The sequence below is a fragment of the Wyeomyia smithii genome, chromosome 2, assembly GCF_029784165.1.
Source record: "Wyeomyia smithii strain HCP4-BCI-WySm-NY-G18 chromosome 2, ASM2978416v1, whole genome shotgun sequence".
In the NCBI taxonomy this organism is placed as follows: Eukaryota; Metazoa; Arthropoda; class Insecta; order Diptera; family Culicidae; genus Wyeomyia; species Wyeomyia smithii.
In genome coordinates, this window is record NC_073695.1 from 232588700 (window position 1) to 232608969 (window position 20270).

Consider the following 20270-nt stretch of genomic DNA (forward strand, 5'->3'; position numbering starts at 1 on the left):
TCATATTAACGGTCATTTTCGAACTACCAACACTAGGCGGTATAATGTTCGAACTACCTGTAACCTGTGCATAAGTTAAACGGGTATGCAAAGGAGTAGGTAAACTATGCGTCACATGTACGCTTGGAGAATTTTGTTTTGAAGTTGGTTTTAATTGAGAAATTGAATTTTGTTTACCTTGCCTTGCCTTAACAATTGCTAAACGGACTGGGCATTGATAAAAATTTTCATTTGGTGCCGTTACAATTCGCACAGCGAAAATTTTTACTCTCTTTCACAGGACATGTGTCCTTTTTGTGAGAAGAGTCTCCACAATTAAGACATTTTTGGTCCATGTTACAGAATTTGGAACCATGGCCATAACGTTGGCAAGTACGGCATTGGGTGATATGCTTTTCACCTCCGCCATACTTCCTATAAATTTCCCACTTTACACGCACATTATACAAAGCATGTGCTTTTTCAAAAAATTTTAAGTTGTTAACCTCATTGCGGTTAAAATGAATTAAATAATTAACAAGGGAAATTCCAGTTCTCTGACTGTTTTCGCCTCGTGATTTTTGTTTCATTAGAATTACTTGAGTAGGGGCTATGCCAAGTAATTCTGTTAAAGTAAGTTTGATCTCATCAACGGTTTGATCGTTGGTGAGACCTTTCAAGACAACCTTGAACGGCTTGGCGTTCTTGGTGTCATATGTAAAAAATTTGTACATCTTGTCAGTTAAATACTGAACAAGACGATCACGACCCTTTACTGAGTCGGCTAATAAGCGGCAATCACCTCTATGGCCAATTTGATAGCTAACTTTAACGTCAGAAACAAACGTTGAAAGTTCCTTTTTGAATATATTAAATTCAGAAGAAATAGTTACCACAATAGGTGGAACTTTCTCCTTTTTTAAAGATTTTATATTTTGTATAGTTTCATTATTGGTAACTTCCATTTCACCAGCTTCTTGCTCAGGCAAAATATCAAAAGGATTGTCACTACAGACACTCGAAGTGTCAGAAAGAGATGCCACTCTTTTCCTCCCAGCAGCGATGCGAGGTTTCTTTTTCCATTTCAGGTGATACGAAAAAAGTTAAAACAAATGTTAAATTCAAAAGTAGGTAGTCTTGAGAAAGACTGATGGGAAATAACTTTCAGGTAGTCTTTAAAAGACACACTGACAAAACACAAACTTTGAAAAAACGTCTGATCTGTAGGACAGTTCAAGACGCACTGGTGTGATTAACGGTATTTCTCATATTCGTAAGACAGCTAGACAATCAAAGTTTTCGTTTCCATCATTGAAATTGTCGATATTGGTCAAAATGCAGGAGTTTGAGGCCTGTTTCCTCCGACTGATTAAAATAGGCGCTGCTGCTTAAGCCGTTCCCTACCCTAGTATCAAATCGCGTCAGTTGAAGATTAGCAAGTCACCAATTGGCTGTTGGGCAGATTAGGTTGTGCGATTCGTGGCATGAATGCCATCAACGACTTGAACGAATGATAGCGAAAAACGGTGTCAATGTTGCCCTATTCTGATGGAGCTTCCTGCTCAACAAACACGTACGGCAGAGTTGTTCAACTTGAACAACATTTCCGAGCACCTGTGCAACAGATAAGACAGCCACACATTACCCAGTAGGGCAGGAATTGAATTACGGCAGGATGGTAGGTATTAGAAACTGCGGATTAGTTTCCACTAGTTTAGAGTTTGAATAGTCTCACTCTTCGGTTAGACAGTAACAATAAAATTGAAAAGCCCGCGCTCCTTAAAAGGTGATATCACATTACAAATAAAACTTTTGCATTGCAGCCACAATTCACATTAATTATTCAAATTCAACAAAACAAATGCAGTCTTCTCCGATCGCTTCCTCGCCGTCGTCGTCGTCGTTGTCGGCGCGCTCATTTGTAATCGGTGGTGGTGCGTACGTACACGTGACCGGATGGCATTGAAATACGCTCGATTCCACCGGGGAACAGCTTATCGGCGTCCGCTTCGGACACTTCCGGCAGAATCATCACCTTGGTACCGGGCTGTTAGGGATGGAAGAGAGGAAGTTTGAAATATTCTCTTTCCAAAAGCCGAAGGGCGAACAAACTTACCGTCCAGTTGGCTGGTGTTGCGATCACCTTCACACGGTCAGTCAGCTGCAGGGAGTCGATCACTCGGAGAATTTCGCTAGAAAGGAAAGGATATACATTCTAATATAATCGATTGTTTCGGCGGATTTTGAAAGCAATTTGCTTTAATTTTGGGATTGGTATAATACGATATCAGAGTATACTTACTCAACGTTTCTACCGGTCGATGTGGGATAATGCATTGTTAATCGCACGCGATGATCAGGACTGCAAATAAATTGAAAAAAAAAAAAATTCAGACAACATCAAGAAAAATACCATAATAAAACTAAATATATTTGGAAAATCCCACAAAACAGCTGAAAACAAACTTCCAGAGATAAAACAAGTTGAGGTGGTAATTTTTCTTTGACTCCTATGCAGTTGAACAACGCCTTGTCAAAAAATAACTCCTGCCACGCTCGTAAATAATAACTCTAAAATGAGTAACATTTGACGCATTTTCGTAAAAAGTGGAACAACTCCTAAATTGAGTAACTCCACAAATACTCAAAACTGAGTAACACTAGGCGTCTTTAAAATGAGTCATTATTACTCAAAATTTGAGTACGACATTACTCATTTTTAGGGTACAGTTCAGTTTCATTTCTGGCTAGAAATCCGCCACGACCAGTAAACGACACCACATGTTCACCTTATAATAAAAGTAAACAGTTATAATGCCTTCTGAGGCGCACACAATTAAAAAACATATATCACAAACTGAAGCACATCATAATCACCTATCGAAATGGACGTCGTTATATGCGACGTTACTCAGAAAAAAGTTATATGAAGGGAACCCAAAAAGTGAGTCAAAGTTACTCAAAATCAAAAAGGACTTCTACTCATTTTTTGACGTCTACGAACATCGTTCTAAACTGAGTCAGAGTTGCTCAGTTAATGAGTTATTATTTACGAGCGTGTGGTGTGTGTTCTCAAACATGAAAGCGTAGAAACGCTTCCTCGATGTTTGTACAACAAATGGGGAATTATTTTTTTCAATAGTTTAGCGGAAGAAAAAAGAGAACAACCGATTCCGTTAAGCCAAGGAAGGTGAATAGATGGTGCAAGTGTCGCACAGAATTTGATGGGTAGCATTAGGTCCACGGTGCGGGAATTTAGCCCCGTAAAGGAGATTGAATGTCACCTTTGCAAAAATATATCTAATTTGTGTTTAGTTATTCCATAAGAATGTAGTTTTCACAGATCTTTTTTTTATCTGCTGCATTTTCTGTCGAGTACCATATTTAATGTGTCACAAGTATGATTCCACAAGTTCGACATTTTCCGACACTTAATGGCAATTAGCGGTTAATTAGCAATATTTTTAGCTGGACACATGTCACTTTAAACTCTATTGTGGTCATCCACTTCTGTTCAGTAACTCCTATCCAACCCTCCATAAAGTTCCGACCGAGGTACGAGTAACCGAAGCCGACATCGGGAACTTTGCTGACTCCCCAGCAGAGGTAACAAAAATACAAAACGCCTCCCCGGGGCATCCTTTAATGCATTGCTTTCTTATGTATGCTCTCCTTAATGATCATGGCCGGAAAATATCCCTGTGGGTACTTACCCACACGGAATAACAGGCAAAATCAAATAAATGTAATGTTTTCTATGTTCGAAACTTAAAATTGCCGTGCACATGTGCGAGTGACCACTTTTCAATGGATATCGTTGAGCGAGAGCTACAGATTTCATGCATTTCTAAGTGATTGGTTATCAAACAAACAAAATTTCGATTCCGAGAATTTTAAGAGCTACTCTCGTGCATTTTTTTCATTGGTCAGAAAAGTGAGATTTTCACTACTGTAAGTGAAGCCTTAACAGAAATCTGCTTAAATTTAAATTTTGAGTGAAGACTTTCGAGGAGACAAAACTGTTGAGCCCTAACATTTGCGTTAAAAATTTCGACATTTATATAATCTTGGCACTATTGGAAAAAAAACAAAGCATCGGAAGAAAACTTAGTTCCGCACGGCCGACGACCCTGAGCAATAAAAAGCTCCAAAGGATGCTAAAGAGGAAGACCGAGGAAAAAGTGGCTACATCGCTAAGTGCGCTTGGTCGGGCGGTTGGTACCACCGGCCAAACTGTGAAAAATAACTAGCGAACATGGATGGCAACGACTGGCAGGGCACTTTGTATTTTACTTCCTTCACGAAGGAAGTGAGCTCTAAGGGGAATTTCATTTTACACCCCAGGTTCCCCAAGAAGGTGCTGCTGTAGCTGACAATCAGCGAGAAGAGGATGTCAAAGTCTTGCGCTTCGGACTGGCCGTGAACGGGAAAATTGAAAGTTAAGAATTGCCTGCCGGAAGTTGCGTCGTTCATCAAGAAATACCATAAGGGCGAAAACGCGGTGTACTGGCTGGATCTGTCGCCGGCCCACTACTCAAAGCAATCGTTGGACGAGATGGAGTATTCCCTAGCTGGCCCCATCGGAGTTCCTTGGCAAAACTGAAGAATAAGATCTACTCAACAAGTTTGTCGCGAAAATTGATAAATAAAACGAAGACAGAACTCAAACATGCCTACACGTATGTTTTCGTCCGTCATGGCGATTGTTCCGATTAACTACCGAAAGGCCACGCATTAACCTTCCCCATTCCTTAATACCCATTCGGAAAAAATAGTTTGACGCCGGCCCTGTTAATGATAAGTTCAAATAACGATTTCGGGTGGCTGAATTATGAAATACGGTGCCTCGTTAGCTGCATCTAAGTCGTCAGCCCCGTCGCGAGACTACCCGATCAGAAAGAAAAAACGAAAATTTAACAGAAGCTGTTTATATGTTACGGGAAAAACCTCACAGGCAGTGTTTTCAATTTGATCCCGTTAGGTGGTAAAATAACAGAAATTATAACAGAAATGATTCTACTAGTATCAAACACATATCAAAATTTGTTACTAATGTATCAGTTTTCTAACAAAATAAGATAGTATATAGAACAGTATAATAACAAACATTATTAGAAACAACAGGTTTTGATAAAAACGAAAAATTAGTTAGACTTGTTTCAGAACTACTTCATTTCAGGTTTTGTTATTATAACTCCATCAGATTCAGTTTTGTTATCAAAATTATATGAAAAAATACAAAGTTGTATCGAAATATGTTATTTGTATCTCGCGTTGATAGAATTTTGCAATTTTTTAGTTATGCTCTTCTAAAAGCTATCGCAGCCCGAGTAGAGCATACCGAATACGAATTATTACTTACAACCCAGAAAATAATACAGAACGGAATAATCAGCATGGACCTAGGCGATCGAAAAAAAGACAACGACACCCGATCAGTCAAAAATATCAGGATTATAACAAAGCATCGGAAGAAAACTTAGTTCCGCACGGCCGACGACCCTGAGCAATAAAAAGCTCCAAAGGATGCTAAAGAGGAAGACCGAGGAAAAAGTGGCTACATCGCTAAGTGCGCTTGGTCGGGCGGTTGGTACCACCGGCCAAACTGTGAAAAATAACTAGCGAACATGGATGGCAACGACTGGCAGGGCACTTTGTATTTTACTTCCTTCACGAAGGAAGTGAGCTCTAAGGGGAATTTCATTTTACACCCCAGGTTCCCCAAGAAGGTGCTGCTGTAGCTGACAATCAGCGAGAAGAGGATGTCAAAGTCTTGCGCTTCGGACTGGCCGTGAACGGGAAAATTGAAAGTTAAGAATTGCCTGCCGGAAGTTGCGTCGTTCATCAAGAAATACCATAAGGGCGAAAACGCGGTGTACTGGCTGGATCTGTCGCCGGCCCACTACTCAAAGCAATCGTTGGACGAGATGGAGTGTTCCCTAGCTGGCCCCATCGGAGTTCCTTGGCAAAACTGAAGAATAAGATCTACTCAACAAGTTTGTCGCGAAAATTGATAAATAAAACGAAGACAGAACTCAAACATGCCTACACGTATGTTTTCGTCCGTCATGGCGATTGTTCCGATTAACTACCGAAAGGCCACGCATTAACCTTCCCCATTCCTTAATACCCATTCGGAAAAAATAGTTTGACGCCGGCCCTGTTAATGATAACTTCAAATAACGATTTCGGGTGGCTGAATTATGAAATACGGTGCCTCGTTAGCTGCATCTAAGTCGTCAGCCCCGTCGCGAGACTACCCGATCAGAAAGAAAAAACGAAAATTTAACAGAAGCTGTTTATTTGTTACGGGAAAAACCTCACAGGCAGTGTTTTCAATTTGATCCCGTTAGGTGGTAAAATAACAGAAATTATAACAGAAATGATTCTACTAGTATCAAACACATATCAAAATTTGTTACTAATGTATCAGTTTTCTAACAAAATAAAATAGTATATAGAACAGTATAATAACAAACATTATTAGAAACAACAGGTTTTGATAAAAACGAAAAATTAGTTAGACTTGTTTCAGAACTACTTCATTTCAGGTTTTGTTATTATAACTCCATCAGATTCAGTTTTGTTATCAAAATTATATGAAAAAATACAAAGTTGTATCGAAATATGTTATTTGTATCTCGCGTTGATAGAATTTTGCAATTTTTTAGTTATGCTCTTCTAAAAGCTATCGCAGCCCGAGTAGAGCATACCGAATACGAATTATTACTTACAACCCAGAAAATAATACAGAACGGAATAATCAGCATGGACCTAGGCGATCGAAAAAAAGACAACGACACCCGATCAGTCAAAAATATCAGGATTATAACGAATCTTGATATTTTGCTATGAAATTTTTGTATCAGCTAGTGTTCCAAACTTGGTCTCGTTAATAGTTAAAATATCAAAATTCCTATCAAAATTACTTACTGAATATTACAAATTATAGCAAGTTTCGTAAGGTTTTTGGCAGAAAAAGATCAGAATTAGTTAGAATGTACAATATTTCGTTAATTGAGAAACAAATTTTGTTATAAATATCCTTTAAAAAAACACACTTTTGAACATTCAAGTGTATGATAACAGAATTTGATATAATTCTGTACTTTTTATCATTCGAGCATATCAAGAATATTACAGGCTCTGTTATTTCTATTAAGTTCAGATATTTTTGTGTTACCCGTTTGTTATAATCGTTTACATTTATAAGTTATTTTTGTTTTTGAAAAAATATGAAATTTGGCCCAGTTTACGTAGTTTATAGACAGCTCATTGTCATGACAACACTCTTTCCCATATGATAAAATCATCTACAGTAGAAAACCAACAATGTGAAAATAAGTCTCTCTCATAACTGGCCGGAAGGACGCACGACGAAACTTCTCCAGGGAATTATAATTTGCGATATTAGGAGGAAGGAGGCTCGGTATAGTAGATCCGACAGCGAGTAAAACAGGGTGAAATCACATTACACACAAGCACGGATAAAATATAGTAATAAGCATGCCACTACTCAATAGCGGTATTGCTGAGAAAAGAAGTGCGAGATACAGCAGACTCCCGGGCATATCTCACAATAGATCAACGATCCTGGTCGCAGTGAGGAAGTCCATACAGGAAAAAAAACGATCACGATAAGGAGTTCTATAATCTCCAGAAACAGAGGTACAGTGAGTGCGCAAGACACGACATCAAGATCGTCATCGGCGATGCTCTACAACGCGAGAAGTGGTAGGTACAGCTGTGGTAACCACGTCCAAAGAGTGTTTTAAGGTGAAACGGTATTGAATCCACAATCGGCTGATTTCGAGCCAACACTTCGAATTTTCTGAAGGACAAGACTCAAAAATAGAACGTTCCCTGTGAAGACGCTATTTTATGTTTGCTTCACTGCAGCAAACATAAAATAGCGTTTTCACAGATGACGTATTAACTGTTACCGAGTTTTGTGCCTTTGAAAATTCGAAGTGGTAGTTCAGAATCGGCCATTTGTGGATTCAATACCGTTCAGCCCTAACACTGAGTGTTAGCGACGGATAAAAAGAACTGCCCTAGAGGTCACATATTGGCTACGGCTGTTACACGTCATAGCGAAGGGAAATATCGAGCAGCTATAGCCGCTGAAAAGAGACTCCATCACCAGAGGAAACGTCAGCATTTATAACGAGTTCTTGTGGAGGCGATGAGCTACTTCTCCAGCCACGATGCGAGGAGCTTCTACAAAAAGATTAACGGAATCAGGAATCGAAACCTATCTGCTTCTGTTATGTGCAACGACAGGGAGGGAAACATGATTACCGATAAATGTGACGTGGTTCAGGCGTTAGAAACAACATTCTAGTGCGCTGTTGAACGGCGAGGAAGATAGAGTTGTTTAAAGAACCGACGTGGATTTTGAGAATGCTGCACAAGCTGTGGATTCGCCATCCATGGATGAAGTGAAGAAAGCAGTTGCAGTGCTGGGAAACTGCAAGGAAACCGGAAAGAACGGCACCCCGCTGAACTTTTCAAAAGCGAGAACGAACAGCTGTATCGTGCTATCCATTGGTTGGAGGGTCTCATACATACCTGATCTACAAAAAATGCTATCACCTGGATTGTAGTAATTATCGGGGCATAACTCTTCTCAATATCGTATACAAAATTATCTCCCGCATCTTTTTCCACACACCAAGCCCGTTGCAAGAAACCTTTAATGGCGAATACCAATGTGGCAGACGTTCCACTTTGAACAAAATATTAACCTTAGTATAGTATAGTATCCCTGCTGACTTTCATCCTTACAAAAATAAGTCCCTCTTATAATAAAACTGTTCTGAGTAACGTATAATAGTTCTCTTCAAGAAATTGTAATTATGGCGAGGTTTCGATAAGACTCCTTCCTCTTGACAAAATATAAGTGCTGCTTATAATGAAACTGACCAGAGGTGGAGCATTGAGTGCCTCTTCAGGGAATTGTGATTGTGACGCGGTGTTAGTAGGAGGAACGAGGGTTCGATGAGACTCCTTCCTCTTGGCAAAATGAGCCCTTCTTATAATAAAACTGATCTCAGGAATATTTATCCTCTCCAGAGAATTGTAATTGGCGATATTGGCACGGGGAATGAGGTTTAGATAAGACTCCTTTCTCTTGACATAATGAGTCCCTCTTGGAATTAACCTGTCCAAAGAGGATCTTTAAGTGTAGTCTCACTCCAGGGAATTGTAATTTGGCGATATTGATAGGATAGAAAGAGGCTATATTGAGCAGTAAGCTCCGTATTAAATCCGTATTAAATTATCCGTATTAAATTAGCACTCTACACAACGCTGATTCTCCCGTTGGCCCTCTATGGGCATGGGCATTGAAAGAGGTTGGTGGAATTTTGCGCTCAAACCTTGGCGGTTAACTGGAAAATGATGTTTGGCGCAGACGCATGAACCATAAAGTGTACCAGGTCTACAAATCAGCGGATATAGTTGAGCGGACAAAATACGGCTGGCTTCAGTGGGTTGGGTATGCAGCTATAATGCCGGAAGAACGACCAGCAAAAACTATATTTAGCATGAACCCCGATAGAGGCTGTCGACTCGTTGAATGTGTGCTGTCGACGAGGATACTCGCTCAATAGGTGTTAAAGGCGACTAGAGCACAGCGACCCAAAACTAAATTCGGCACTGGATTGATAATTGGTCTGTCGCCGCAGAAGTTAAGTAAGTCAATTAGCGTCGCTAAAACTCTCTTTACTTAATATGCAGTGTAACGCAAAAATGGAAATTTACAATAGAAAAAATAGACTCCGTGAAAGATATATACTTCTATTCACCAGGAAATCAAATATTTTGTACTGACGAGCTTTTACGGAAATGTATCGTCACAAAACAGAGATTTCCCATATCCTGGTGATAGATCAGGAAGATCAGAAGCGAAAATATTATGTAAGATAGGGCCTAAGATACTTCCATGAGGTACACCAGCTCAAACAGTTCCACCAAATCAAAAAAAAAATTAGCTGAATTACGATCCAATTAAAGAAAAATTAGTAGATTATAATGCTGGGAGATGCTTACAACCGAATAATCTAACCCAAATTTCATATTACATTAAAATTGTTAGTCAAAAAAAGGATGACTACCGAATTACCGAGGAGAAGTGGAAAGGGTATTATTAACACAGGCGAAGATAGAGTAAGAACATTTCTGTAAAAAGTCAAATAACAGGCTTAACAGGTTCTTGAAATCGACTGATTAAAAGTTGTATCTTTCCAGGTTGCCCAAACGTGATTCATGAAAAAAAAAAAAAAACAGGAGGGTTGTGTGCAAAGCCACGACCGCAAGGTTGAAGTAGAATACTTTTACAAGCAAGATAACCTTGCGTGTCAGTCATTTTTTCTAGTAAATAAACGTTGACTAATCAGATCAATCAAATTTTGCGCTTCAACAAGGATTGACAATTTTCAATAGTATAGTAAGTTGCTTGTCATGGTTGGGGCTTGACAATTTTAAAGTTTTGAGATGAAATTTTTTCGGATGTCGTGCTCATGACTGAAGAAAAAGATTATTCAGTACGTTCTGAGACACGGAAATAAAGTAAAATTTATAACTTTTACAAATTTAAAAATGTAAATTAACTCATTATAAAATATTAGCTCTTCAATCAAGTTTTTTTTTATCCTGAAAAGGACAATTTGTTGTTCAATTTAGTATCGGATAAGATGCCGATTACATCTTTGCGTTATCACTGATAGTGCGAACAAAGCATTCGTTGTGATAAAGTAAACAGTGAAATGCTGATATAACACTCAAAACTAGACGGATCACGTGTTGTCAAAATGAGTCAACTTTTCATTGAATGCGTTTACTAGTGCCCACTACCGCACAGAGACTGCATTTCACTAAAGTGCCTCACTGCATCAGCCGCTATCGATGCTGAGATCCGCTGCAACTAGTGCGCTATCCATTCCTACGGCACAGCTGTGGCCGCTATCCGCTATCGCTGGTGCTGCTGCTAAGGGAGGACGACTGCTGTTGTCGCTGTCTAGAACTATTATTAGCGGCTTCGATTGATTGATTGATTTCTTTTGAAGGGACTTCAACCCCAAACGGTCATTCGTCCCTAATATGAGCGACTTCGACTGAAACAGGCTCTTATATAGAGATGAAAAGCTTATCGATAGTTATCGATAGGAGTAAGAAATCATCGATAACTATCGATAGCCGCATCAGTCGATATTTCCCATCGTTACTCTTATACTGACAAAGAGCACATTTCAAATTCCAAAGTCTATGTTTTTGTCGACTGTGCTTGGGAAGCAATCATGTTAACGACTAATCAATCAATCAAATTTTGCGCTTCAACAAGGATTGACCATTTTCAATAATATAGTAAGTTGCTTGTCATTATTGGGGCTTGTTTTTCAATTTTGATTATGCGAAGAATTGATTTTTATGCAGAGAGTAAAAGTTTCGGCTGTCGTGTTCATGACTGAACGGAAAGATAATTCAGTACGGTCTGACACACGGAGAGAAGGTAAAATTCATAACTTTTACAAATTTGAAAATCCGAATTAACTCATTATAAAATATTAACTCTTCAATCATGTTTTTATCTCATCCTGAAAATGACAGTTTGTTGTTCATTTTAGTATCGGATGAGATACCGATCACATCTTTGCGTTATCATTGACAGTGCGAATGAAGTGTTCCTTGTGATAAAACAAACAGTGAAAAGCTGATTTAACACTCAAAACTAGACGGCTCACGTGTTGTCAAAATGAGTCAACTTTTCATTGAATGCATTTACTAGTGCCCACTATCGCTCAGAGACTGCATTTCACTAAAGTGTCTCACTGCATCAGCCGCTATCATTGCTGGAATCTGCTGCAACTAGTGCGCTATCCACTGCTACGCCCAGACTTCCTGTGCACGTGCTTTTTTTTCAAGCGACGAGAGAAATCTTTCTCTCGCTCGTAGAATTTCCATGTATGTGCGACGAGACGAGACACGTCACATGCAATTTGCAGGTTGCTCTTTCGCTTCTCTTTCGCACTACGAACTGAGCGAGACGCCCGTACTGTACATACTTGATACAGCTTGTGCGCTACAGCTCGTGACTCGTGAGACTTTCTCGTGTACACAGACTTCCTGTACACGCGCTTTTTACTCAAGCGACGAGAGTTTTCTTTTCTTTTTTTTCGGTAAGAAACTGCGGCGCACCAGACGATGTCTCATAGCTTTACGAACTGAGCGAGACGCCCGTACTGTACCTTAGTGAACTTGTATATTAGAGAAATGACAAAGCATTCACCGTTAAGGAAACTGTCAACATCAAAACGGGGGAGCTGTATAATTTTGCATTGCCGTTATCCGTTTTGATGTTGACAGTTGCCTTAACGGAGAGTGTCTCTGCGTCTCTCTGGTGTATAGGCTGCCTAACGTACCTACATAAGATATATGCCGTCAGACCCTTCTGTAGGTATATTAATCAGAAGAATTCACAAAACTATATAACTACGATCAGATTATCACAAACCTCCAGAACCTGATTTGCAATATCTATACACTAAGGTCACTTTTTACGCGGCTCTTTTACGCGGATTCCGGAATTTATTCGGTGTTTTTTACGCGGATTCCGGAATTTAAGCGGTATTTTTTTTGTGCGGATTTCGGTTCCTCTTCACTCGGATTGCAGAATTTACGCGATTTTTTTACGCGGAATTTACGCGGTTTTTTACGCGGCATGTATTTCCCGCATAAAAAGCGACTTTAGTGTACTCAATTCGAAAATTCTATCCAACATCAACATGTACTAGAAAATATAAACAATTCTAATGGTTTTACTATTTCTTACTCCGGAAAACTTATGTTTTAATTTCAAACCACATTTTTTATTCTTAGAACTACAAAACAGAGTTCTATCATAAGATAGTCAATGACATCTAAACCGACGAAAGAAACACTTCTGTTAACCAACGTAACACACTCTGCATCCGGTGAAAAGAAAAATATTACTCATTTTCGTACCGTTAGCATAATAAGTATAGTAACAAAACGTTCTTAATTCATGTTAACAAAAGTCGAATGAATTAATCATAGAATTTTGAATTGATAAATAAATGAACTAGGTTATATCATTGATAATTCTAACAGTGTTTTGATGCATGCTGCTATAACACCGTAAATAAAAAAACATAAAATCCCCTGCCTGTATCCTTCTGCGCAAAATTAATTTCCTTCTCGCACCATTTGCGCGAAGCAACATGCGAGGCAAGCTCGCGAGACGAGCTCACGAGATTTTGCACGCAAGCTGTCTCAAGTCGCCCATGCACCGCACTCGTTAAGTTGAGAGACGAGGTATCTTCGTGTACGTCGCAAGAAATTCCCAAGTTTTCTCGCTCGCACGCTGCACACAGCACGTAGCGACTGAATGAGAAACGAGACTTGTAGCGCAAAGCACACTGTCTCTCCTTTGTTCGAGCGAGATTTCAGGAAGTCTGGCTACGCCACAGCTGTGTCCGCTTTCCACCATCGCTGGTATCCACTGCCCTGCTACTGCTGCTGCTAAGGAATGACTGCTGTTATCGCTGTCTAGAACTATTATGAGCGGCTTCGACTGAAACAGGCTCTTTTATAGGCCAAATAGCATGTTTAAAATTGCAAGCTATATGATTCTGTCGACCGTGCTTGGGAAGCAATCATATAACGACCAATCAGAGGTCGAATTTTTTGTTTTGACAAGGCTTGACTATTTTCAATAGTACAATAGTGTGAATGATAAAATTACAATTATCTTCTTTTGGGAAGAATCTTAAAAGATTTTCCAATCTATTGCTGCAAGAACGAAGGAAATCCATCGAATACTAACCGATTTATTAGCATTTGAAATTGGACATATTTTTCACTTTTTTGGTTTTAGTTTTTCATTTCACATCCCTATGTAGCCGAACTTCCTGAGAGAAGTATTCTACTTCAAAATTATTTTTTTAGGCTACAAACCATTCGATTCCTCAATTTTTCCATATATTTTTTAGCTTTGTGGAGTTGTTTTTGAATATTTATCATGGCTCAGTTCAGCCCTGCATTCGGCTATTTGACTCCCAGAACCCATCAAATATCACAGAGAATTTAATGTTTCCCATATTTTTTTTAGATAAAACCCTTTGAAACACAAATAAAAAAAATTTTTGATCAAGAACTGAAGCGGGATTCAAGATGAAAATTTACATGAAAAAAGATCCTTGATATCTAATCGGAGGGCTGAGATATTGGCATTTTTATATGTGATAGGAAACTATGTATTTAAAAAAATATGTTAATTAATTGTTTTAATTGTTTTAAAAAATAACAATTTTCAGAAAACATGCATTTTTGGATGGCTGATAACTTGGCAGAAGGTTTAAAAATCCGGAAAAATCTGTGAAAAAAGAATGCGAAGATCTTCGAAAATTGTGATTTTTTGTGCCATCTAATAGAAAACTGTTGCTCGTAATATGTAAGAGATATAAACATGATGTCTTCGGTAGAGTTTCTTTTTTTAAGATAACCTAAAATTTTGTTGAAGACACCTTACGTCTATCTTATTAAAAAGTCTGATCAAAAAGTAAACTTTTTATCTCACTCATTGGTGGATTGATCACCCATTTTTCTACATTGAAAGATGCATTTTTGAATATCCTGAAACTCCTCCGAACATACCTTAGGGCTATAATCAACATTTGAATCACTATTCCATTGATCGCACAAAAACAGTGAAACAAAACACTGTGCAATGAAGATATTGAGCTTTAACGGCATTTTTGTGAAAATGCATAGTTTTCCATCACTTATAAAAACGCTGATATCTCAGCCCCTGCGATAAGATATCAAGGACCTTTTTTCATGTAAATTTCCGTCTTGAATCCCGCTTTGCAGTAAAATTTTCGGTTCTTGATCAAAATGTTTTTTCATGAGTGTGTCGAAGGGTTTTATCTAAAAATTATGGGAAAAATTCACTTTTTCGTGATGTTCAATGGGCTCTGTGAGTCAAATAATTGAATGTTATGCTGAACTAAACCGTGCAATATATTCAAAAACAACCCCACAAAAATAAAAAAATATTTGGAAAAACGTAGGGATCGAACAGATTTGAAAAAAGTGCAAAAGAGTGGTTTTGTAGCTTGAAAAAGTCATTTTTATTATAAATCACGTTTGGGCAACCTGAAAACAATTTTTTAGAAAGTCTATGTTCTTCAAAAAAGCTATGAATAACATTATCTTTAAATTTGGGGCTGAGCACCTTGACTTTTTCAACATAGATTTTTTGTTGGACAGCCTACTGTACAATTGCTTATAACAAAAGTCGCTGAAGATTATTGTTTGAGAAGTAACTTTGTAAAAGATAATTTGTCTCTTAATCCGAAGAGGAATGTAAAAATCACAGCAAAAATTTCGGCATCAATTTTCAGGAAAGTTTTTAGTTTTGTTTACTAATGTTACTGTGAATGAAAGTTTGTATTTAAAAAAAAGAAATTATGAAAAAATTATTCCTAAAAGGTTTCGTCCACAGTCTTGTAAAGAAATATTTGTGAATATGAACTTGAATCATCAATATCAAAACTTTCAGAATATCTTTCTAACAAACATGCATAAATAAATTATGAATAATAATTAATAATTAATTAATTAATAAACACTGGGTTATGAAATCTAAAATAATATTTCTAAATTTATTCCAAGTAGCGGCACTTTTTTTTCCAAATTTAACTCAACTAATTAGGCATTACGCCAATTGATATTAAGCCGAGCACCAATCCAAAAGCCAACAACATTGTTTGTTATTGTTCCGCGTTTAATTATAAAGTTTCCTTTCGAAAGTAAATTACAAAGCCTTCAAACATGGCTACATTGTTGCCGATACGATTATCAAAATTGTTTTTCGATAACGAATGATCTTCATGGTTCACAGCGTTCAACCTACCTGATTATGTACAGCGCCCGGACCGTGTGTGCCAGCTCGGCGTTGTCTTTGTCCTTCTCGTCCAGCATTCCGAACTGAACGGCCAGTTCGCGCTTGGGGTCCGCAATAATCGGATACGGGAAATTACCGAGGATATCCGGACAGTAGGATTTGATGTCCTATGCAATACGAAAACAAAACCATCGAATTAGATGGACCATTTGGTGAAGTCACTTATGTTTCGATCACTCACATTGACCCAATCCACGTGACACTTGAGATCATCCACCGAGTGGGCCAAAATCTTCACATTTCTCTTGGCAAAGTGCTCCCGATGTACGGCAATTCGACCCAGCTCGGTTGTACAAACGGGGGTGAAGTCGGCCGGATGCGAAAACAGGAGACACCACCTAGCAGTACAGGCATTTGCCGAAATAAGCAAACGAGAAATTAAATAGATAACCAATTATGAACACTTCACTTTTGAACGAGTTCCAGATACTAACGAGTCACCGAGCCAATCGTAGAAACTAAGGGGACCCAGAGTGGTGTCGGCTTTAAAGTCGGGAATGGTGGCTCCGATACGCATTTTAATCTGATTTTAGGTGCTTAACTTTTTTTCTCCGAAACACAACCTGTTGTGATAGCCTGTAACGCTTCTCGCTTACTGAACTGTGCTCGCCGCAGACAGTCGGCTTTAAATGGATTCCAAAACAACACTTGAACAAAGCTCGAACGATAGATGAAGAAAAAAAAAAGCTCGAATGTGGGCGCGATTTCTGCACTTAAGCGCCGCACTTTGTAATATAAAACCGAGCGCATTGATTGTGTGCATCCAATCTCTACTGTAGTTATTGGCGGTCCTCTACTCCAGAGATGCAAGTTAAGATAGTTCTTAATCTAAAGAGATCGAAAACAAAACGAAAAACAAGCAACGAAAACGGATGATGCAAGAAACGGTAAGAAATGTGTTATCACAGAACAAGTTCGGCACGCGCCGCTCAGATGGAAGTTAGTCAGTAACCATGCGGCCCCAAATTGATGAGGATGTTTACCTCGCGAAGTCGGTTGTTATCAGAAAAAGGGGTAAAGCTGGAAACAAGCTAATAGTCACTAACCGATAGCTATTATAGATAAGCGAATAAAGTGTCACCACATTAATGATCAAATTTTAATCTTAATGTTTGGTGAGTGTCCAAACCAAGCATGATATTGCATTTCTCTCGTGTAAGCTTCATAATCGGAACTGACAGAAACGACGCCTCCTTTTTTAGATGGGTTATGCATTGTATAGTGAAAGTTCATGTTAAAACCAGTTCAAAAGTAAAGTATCACGTTTCATTCGTATCTTGTATTTATGTAATAGTAATGTAACAATTCAATTTTTGACAATTCGATACAAGTATGTATGACTTCTTTATTAAGTTTCCGCAGACTAATTTCCCCAATTGGTTTTGCCTTCTTCGAACATCTCTCATTTTTTTACTAGAGGTCTATATCTAACTCCTAATACCTAATATTTCTTTTGATTTTTAGCATCTAAATGGTGCGTTTGATTGGCATGGCGTCTTCTGCAAAGTTGTAGATAATGGGGCTTATTACGGGAGTCACTTCACGGTGAAGTAACGTAATAGGCACGGTGAAAGTGATTCCCATTTGATTTGCACGCGTCTTTTTTCACCGTGAGATTTTTCCACTTCGTTCTCACCGTGAGGTGACATCCGTAATAAGCCCCAATAGTTTAGTCCTTCTCAATGAAGTATACACTGTAAAAAGGTTGTTTTTTTTTTTTTAAATCAGAACTTTTTTAGAAGCTTAGAAAATACTTCCTAAGTTAGATTTCGCGTTTGTTGCATTTGAATTAGCAGATGAAAAAAAATTTACCGAGCCACAGTTTCTAGAACTTTATGGTGGCGGCAGCCCACTTACTGGGGAAATAGTGGTAGAAAAGCGGGACCAGTGATTTCATCAAAATTATTATCATGCAGCCCATTCGAACAGTTCAAATATTTTTTCGGGTACAGCACCTTTTTGACGTATTCTTCCTTTTATACACATTCAACTCCTCGTTTATCTTCGAAAGTTCGATTAAAAGCAAATCCAAGTTGTTAGATTGATATCGAAAATAGCATTTTCAATTCTGATCGAGCAGATTCTATTTTTGCTAGCTATTCGAGCTTTTTATCGTTTCAATAAATAAACTGTCAAAAGCTCAGCGAAATCGCACGTCTAACTTGTACATTTCTTATGTTGTTCATCGGCATACATCCAGGCTTAAATCCATTCGAAAGGTATCTTGTTCGAATATGTGATAAAAAACGGTTCTGCGAGGTTCAAAATAATATCAGTCATATTTAACATCATTTTATGTTATCCAAAGCAAAAATACCTTTTTCAACCTTAAATGTATCTCTATTTCAATAGATCAAGGAGTTTTCTTCACCGCCTTTGACATGTCCGGAGCAACTCGGTACCGAAGCCTCTGGGAGCATCACTTCAAATCGTGCCAGGGAATCGTGTTCGTAATCGATTCCAGCGATCGAATGCGACTAGGTAGGCAATCGAACGTTCGGGAAACCCTAAATAATTCCTAAAGCAATTTTTTTTTATAATACTCCTACTAGTGGTCGTGAAAGACGAACTCGAAATTCTGCTGCAGCATCCAGATATCGCCAACCGGCGGGTACCGATACTGTTTTTCGCCAACAAGATGGATTGTTCCGATGCGCTGAGCAGCGTAAAGATCGCCGCCGGCCTCGGACTAGAGAAGATCAAGGACAAACCGTGGCACATCAGTTCGAGTAATGCGCTAACCGGCGAGGGTCTGCAGGATGGCGTCCAGTGGATGGTACACCAGATCAGGGAGTGTGTCGCTAGCTCTAAGAACAGTAACTAAGCACGCAAAGAAGAGTCTGTAATCTAGGTTAAGCAGCTGTACTAATATACGTTTCCTGGCAAGCGCCTTCGTTTATTGAATATTTCATAGATGCGCATTTATGCGCTATTTAAGCAAGTTCTTCAATAACATACATGGATTCACCCGCGTCAACCCGAATTTTTGTTAGCGATGACGTGGACGCCTTGGGCTTTTCGTCTTCATCTGAGTCTACTTTAATTGCTGCCTCCGTAAGAATGTCGAAATCATCCGAGTCAGATATTTCAAATATCTCATCGCATGTGTCCTCGTCTTCAGAATCGGAGGATTCCTGTTTAACTTGCGTCTCCAGTTGTTTAGCTTTCTGAAATATGCAATTGCTTATAAAACCTGCACCTGTCATAGGAACTGAACTTATACTCACGCGTGTCGTCAATTCTTGCTCTCGAATTTGTTCGTGTTGTATTACTTCGGACAGCACACTTGCCGGTTTGTATATGATGAGGTTGTCCCGCAGTGCAGGCGGATCGTGGTTGTGACCAACGTTGACGAAAAAGAGCGTATATTTCTTGTCCGTTACTAGCAGCGTAGAACAGTCGTGACTTTTGCGCTGCTCGCAAACCCAATAAGTTCGCTTTTTTCGCGAAACGGAGTTTTGATACCGGTAACCACCGTAGATAAATCCGTAACTGTCGTTGGTTGCATGATAAAAATAGAATTGCGCTGCGGGTAACATCACTAGTTTGCCGGATCCGGCTTTGTTTCGAGACGACTTGGTTGAGATCGCTTCCTTGCGATCGTCAGTTTTCTGGGGCTGCTTTGCAGCTGGACTCAATATCTCACGCTTGATTTCACCTTGCTGCGGGCCCTTATGAATCTCTACTCGAATGGACGATTTACCAGCGGCATTCATCCGTATAATCACCTTGATGGGATCTCCTTCGTTGACTTCATCGAGCACGTTAGTGTGATCGATGGCATTTTTCGCCAGTGCAATCTGCCGCTGATTTCGCTCGTGGGTTCTCTTCTGTAGCTTTACATTATTCGCACGGCATCGAATGCTGTAGCGATGAAACTCTTCCAGACTTTCCAAACATGTAGAGCAAATTAGCGAGTTGGAATCGGTTCTAGGGTCCAGCTGAAAAGAAGATTGTTTTTCTTTGAATCACATTTAGTTATCGGTGGGAAATGTACCTTGATTAGCAGTAATGATTCAATCACAGGAATGGCACCGTCCTCTCCGCAGATGCGACTCTGGCCAATTTTCGTTAATTCATTGTCGTCGCTCGGTTCGGATAAACACAACCGGCAGTATTCCGGTTCCTCGTACTCGAACAACACCGTTACGTTGGCCATTACTGCCACACAGCACGCTTGTTCCGGTTTCACCTAAAACAATTGTTTTCGAGGCTTTTTGCATACACAATAAAACATTAAAACTATAGTTGTCAAAAAGTGTTTGACTGCGGAAAATCGATAAAGTAGAGCCGGCAAATGTTA

At 39.1% G+C, this 20270-nt stretch overlaps 3 protein-coding genes across 3 annotated transcripts in view; 1 reads left to right on the forward strand and 2 right to left on the reverse strand.

The window, feature by feature from the left end:
• LOC129720399 (ADP-ribosylation factor-like protein 6) overlaps nucleotides 1–18937 on the forward strand; it is a 33205-nt gene extending 14268 nt beyond the window's left edge. Inside the window, exons 2-3 of the mRNA XM_055671876.1 lie at nucleotides 18320–18448; nucleotides 18520–18937. Coding sequence (XP_055527851.1) covers nucleotides 18320–18448; nucleotides 18520–18791 — 401 coding nt within the window. The 3' untranslated portion in view covers nucleotides 18792–18937. The remainder of the gene's footprint in view (nucleotides 1–18319; nucleotides 18449–18519) is intronic.
• LOC129720398 (peroxiredoxin-6-like) lies at nucleotides 1790–16577 on the reverse strand. Its single transcript, XM_055671874.1, has 6 exons — nucleotides 16402–16577; nucleotides 16149–16305; nucleotides 15917–16074; nucleotides 2282–2341; nucleotides 2096–2171; nucleotides 1790–2026 (listed from the first exon to the last, which is right to left on the reverse strand). The coding sequence occupies exons 1-6, from the start codon at nucleotides 16482–16484 to the stop codon at nucleotides 1895–1897; spliced, it is 666 nt and encodes a 221-aa protein (XP_055527849.1). The 5' UTR covers nucleotides 16485–16577; the 3' UTR covers nucleotides 1790–1894.
• On the reverse strand, nucleotides 18839–20256 carry LOC129720395 (uncharacterized). Its single transcript, XM_055671869.1, has 3 exons — nucleotides 19965–20256; nucleotides 19195–19908; nucleotides 18839–19134 (listed from the first exon to the last, which is right to left on the reverse strand). The coding sequence occupies exons 1-3, from the start codon at nucleotides 20124–20126 to the stop codon at nucleotides 18901–18903; spliced, it is 1110 nt and encodes a 369-aa protein (XP_055527844.1). The 5' UTR covers nucleotides 20127–20256; the 3' UTR covers nucleotides 18839–18900.
• Between the last annotated feature and the right edge of the window lie 14 nt (nucleotides 20257–20270).

Excerpts from the sequence above, each read along its gene's own strand:
- LOC129720395 (XM_055671869.1), bottom strand. The coding sequence starts at position 20,126 with ATGGCCAACGTAACGGTGTTGTTCGAGTACGAGGAACCGGAATACTGC. Across the intron at positions 19,909-19,964 it reads AATCATTACTGCTAATCAAG|CTGGACCCTAGAACCGATTC; the intron begins GTACATTTCCCA and ends TCTTCTTTTCAG. Across the intron at positions 19,135-19,194 it reads AGCAAGAATTGACGACACGC|AAAGCTAAACAACTGGAGAC; the intron begins GTGAGTATAAGT and ends TGCATATTTCAG.
- LOC129720398 (XM_055671874.1), bottom strand. The coding sequence starts at position 16,484 with ATGCGTATCGGAGCCACCATTCCCGACTTTAAAGCCGACACCACTCTG. Across the intron at positions 16,075-16,148 it reads GTCACGTGGATTGGGTCAAT|GACATCAAATCCTACTGTCC; the intron begins GTGAGTGATCGA and ends CGTATTGCATAG. Across the intron at positions 2,172-2,281 it reads TCGACCGGTAGAAACGTTGA|CGAAATTCTCCGAGTGATCG; the intron begins GTAAGTATACTC and ends TTTCCTTTCTAG.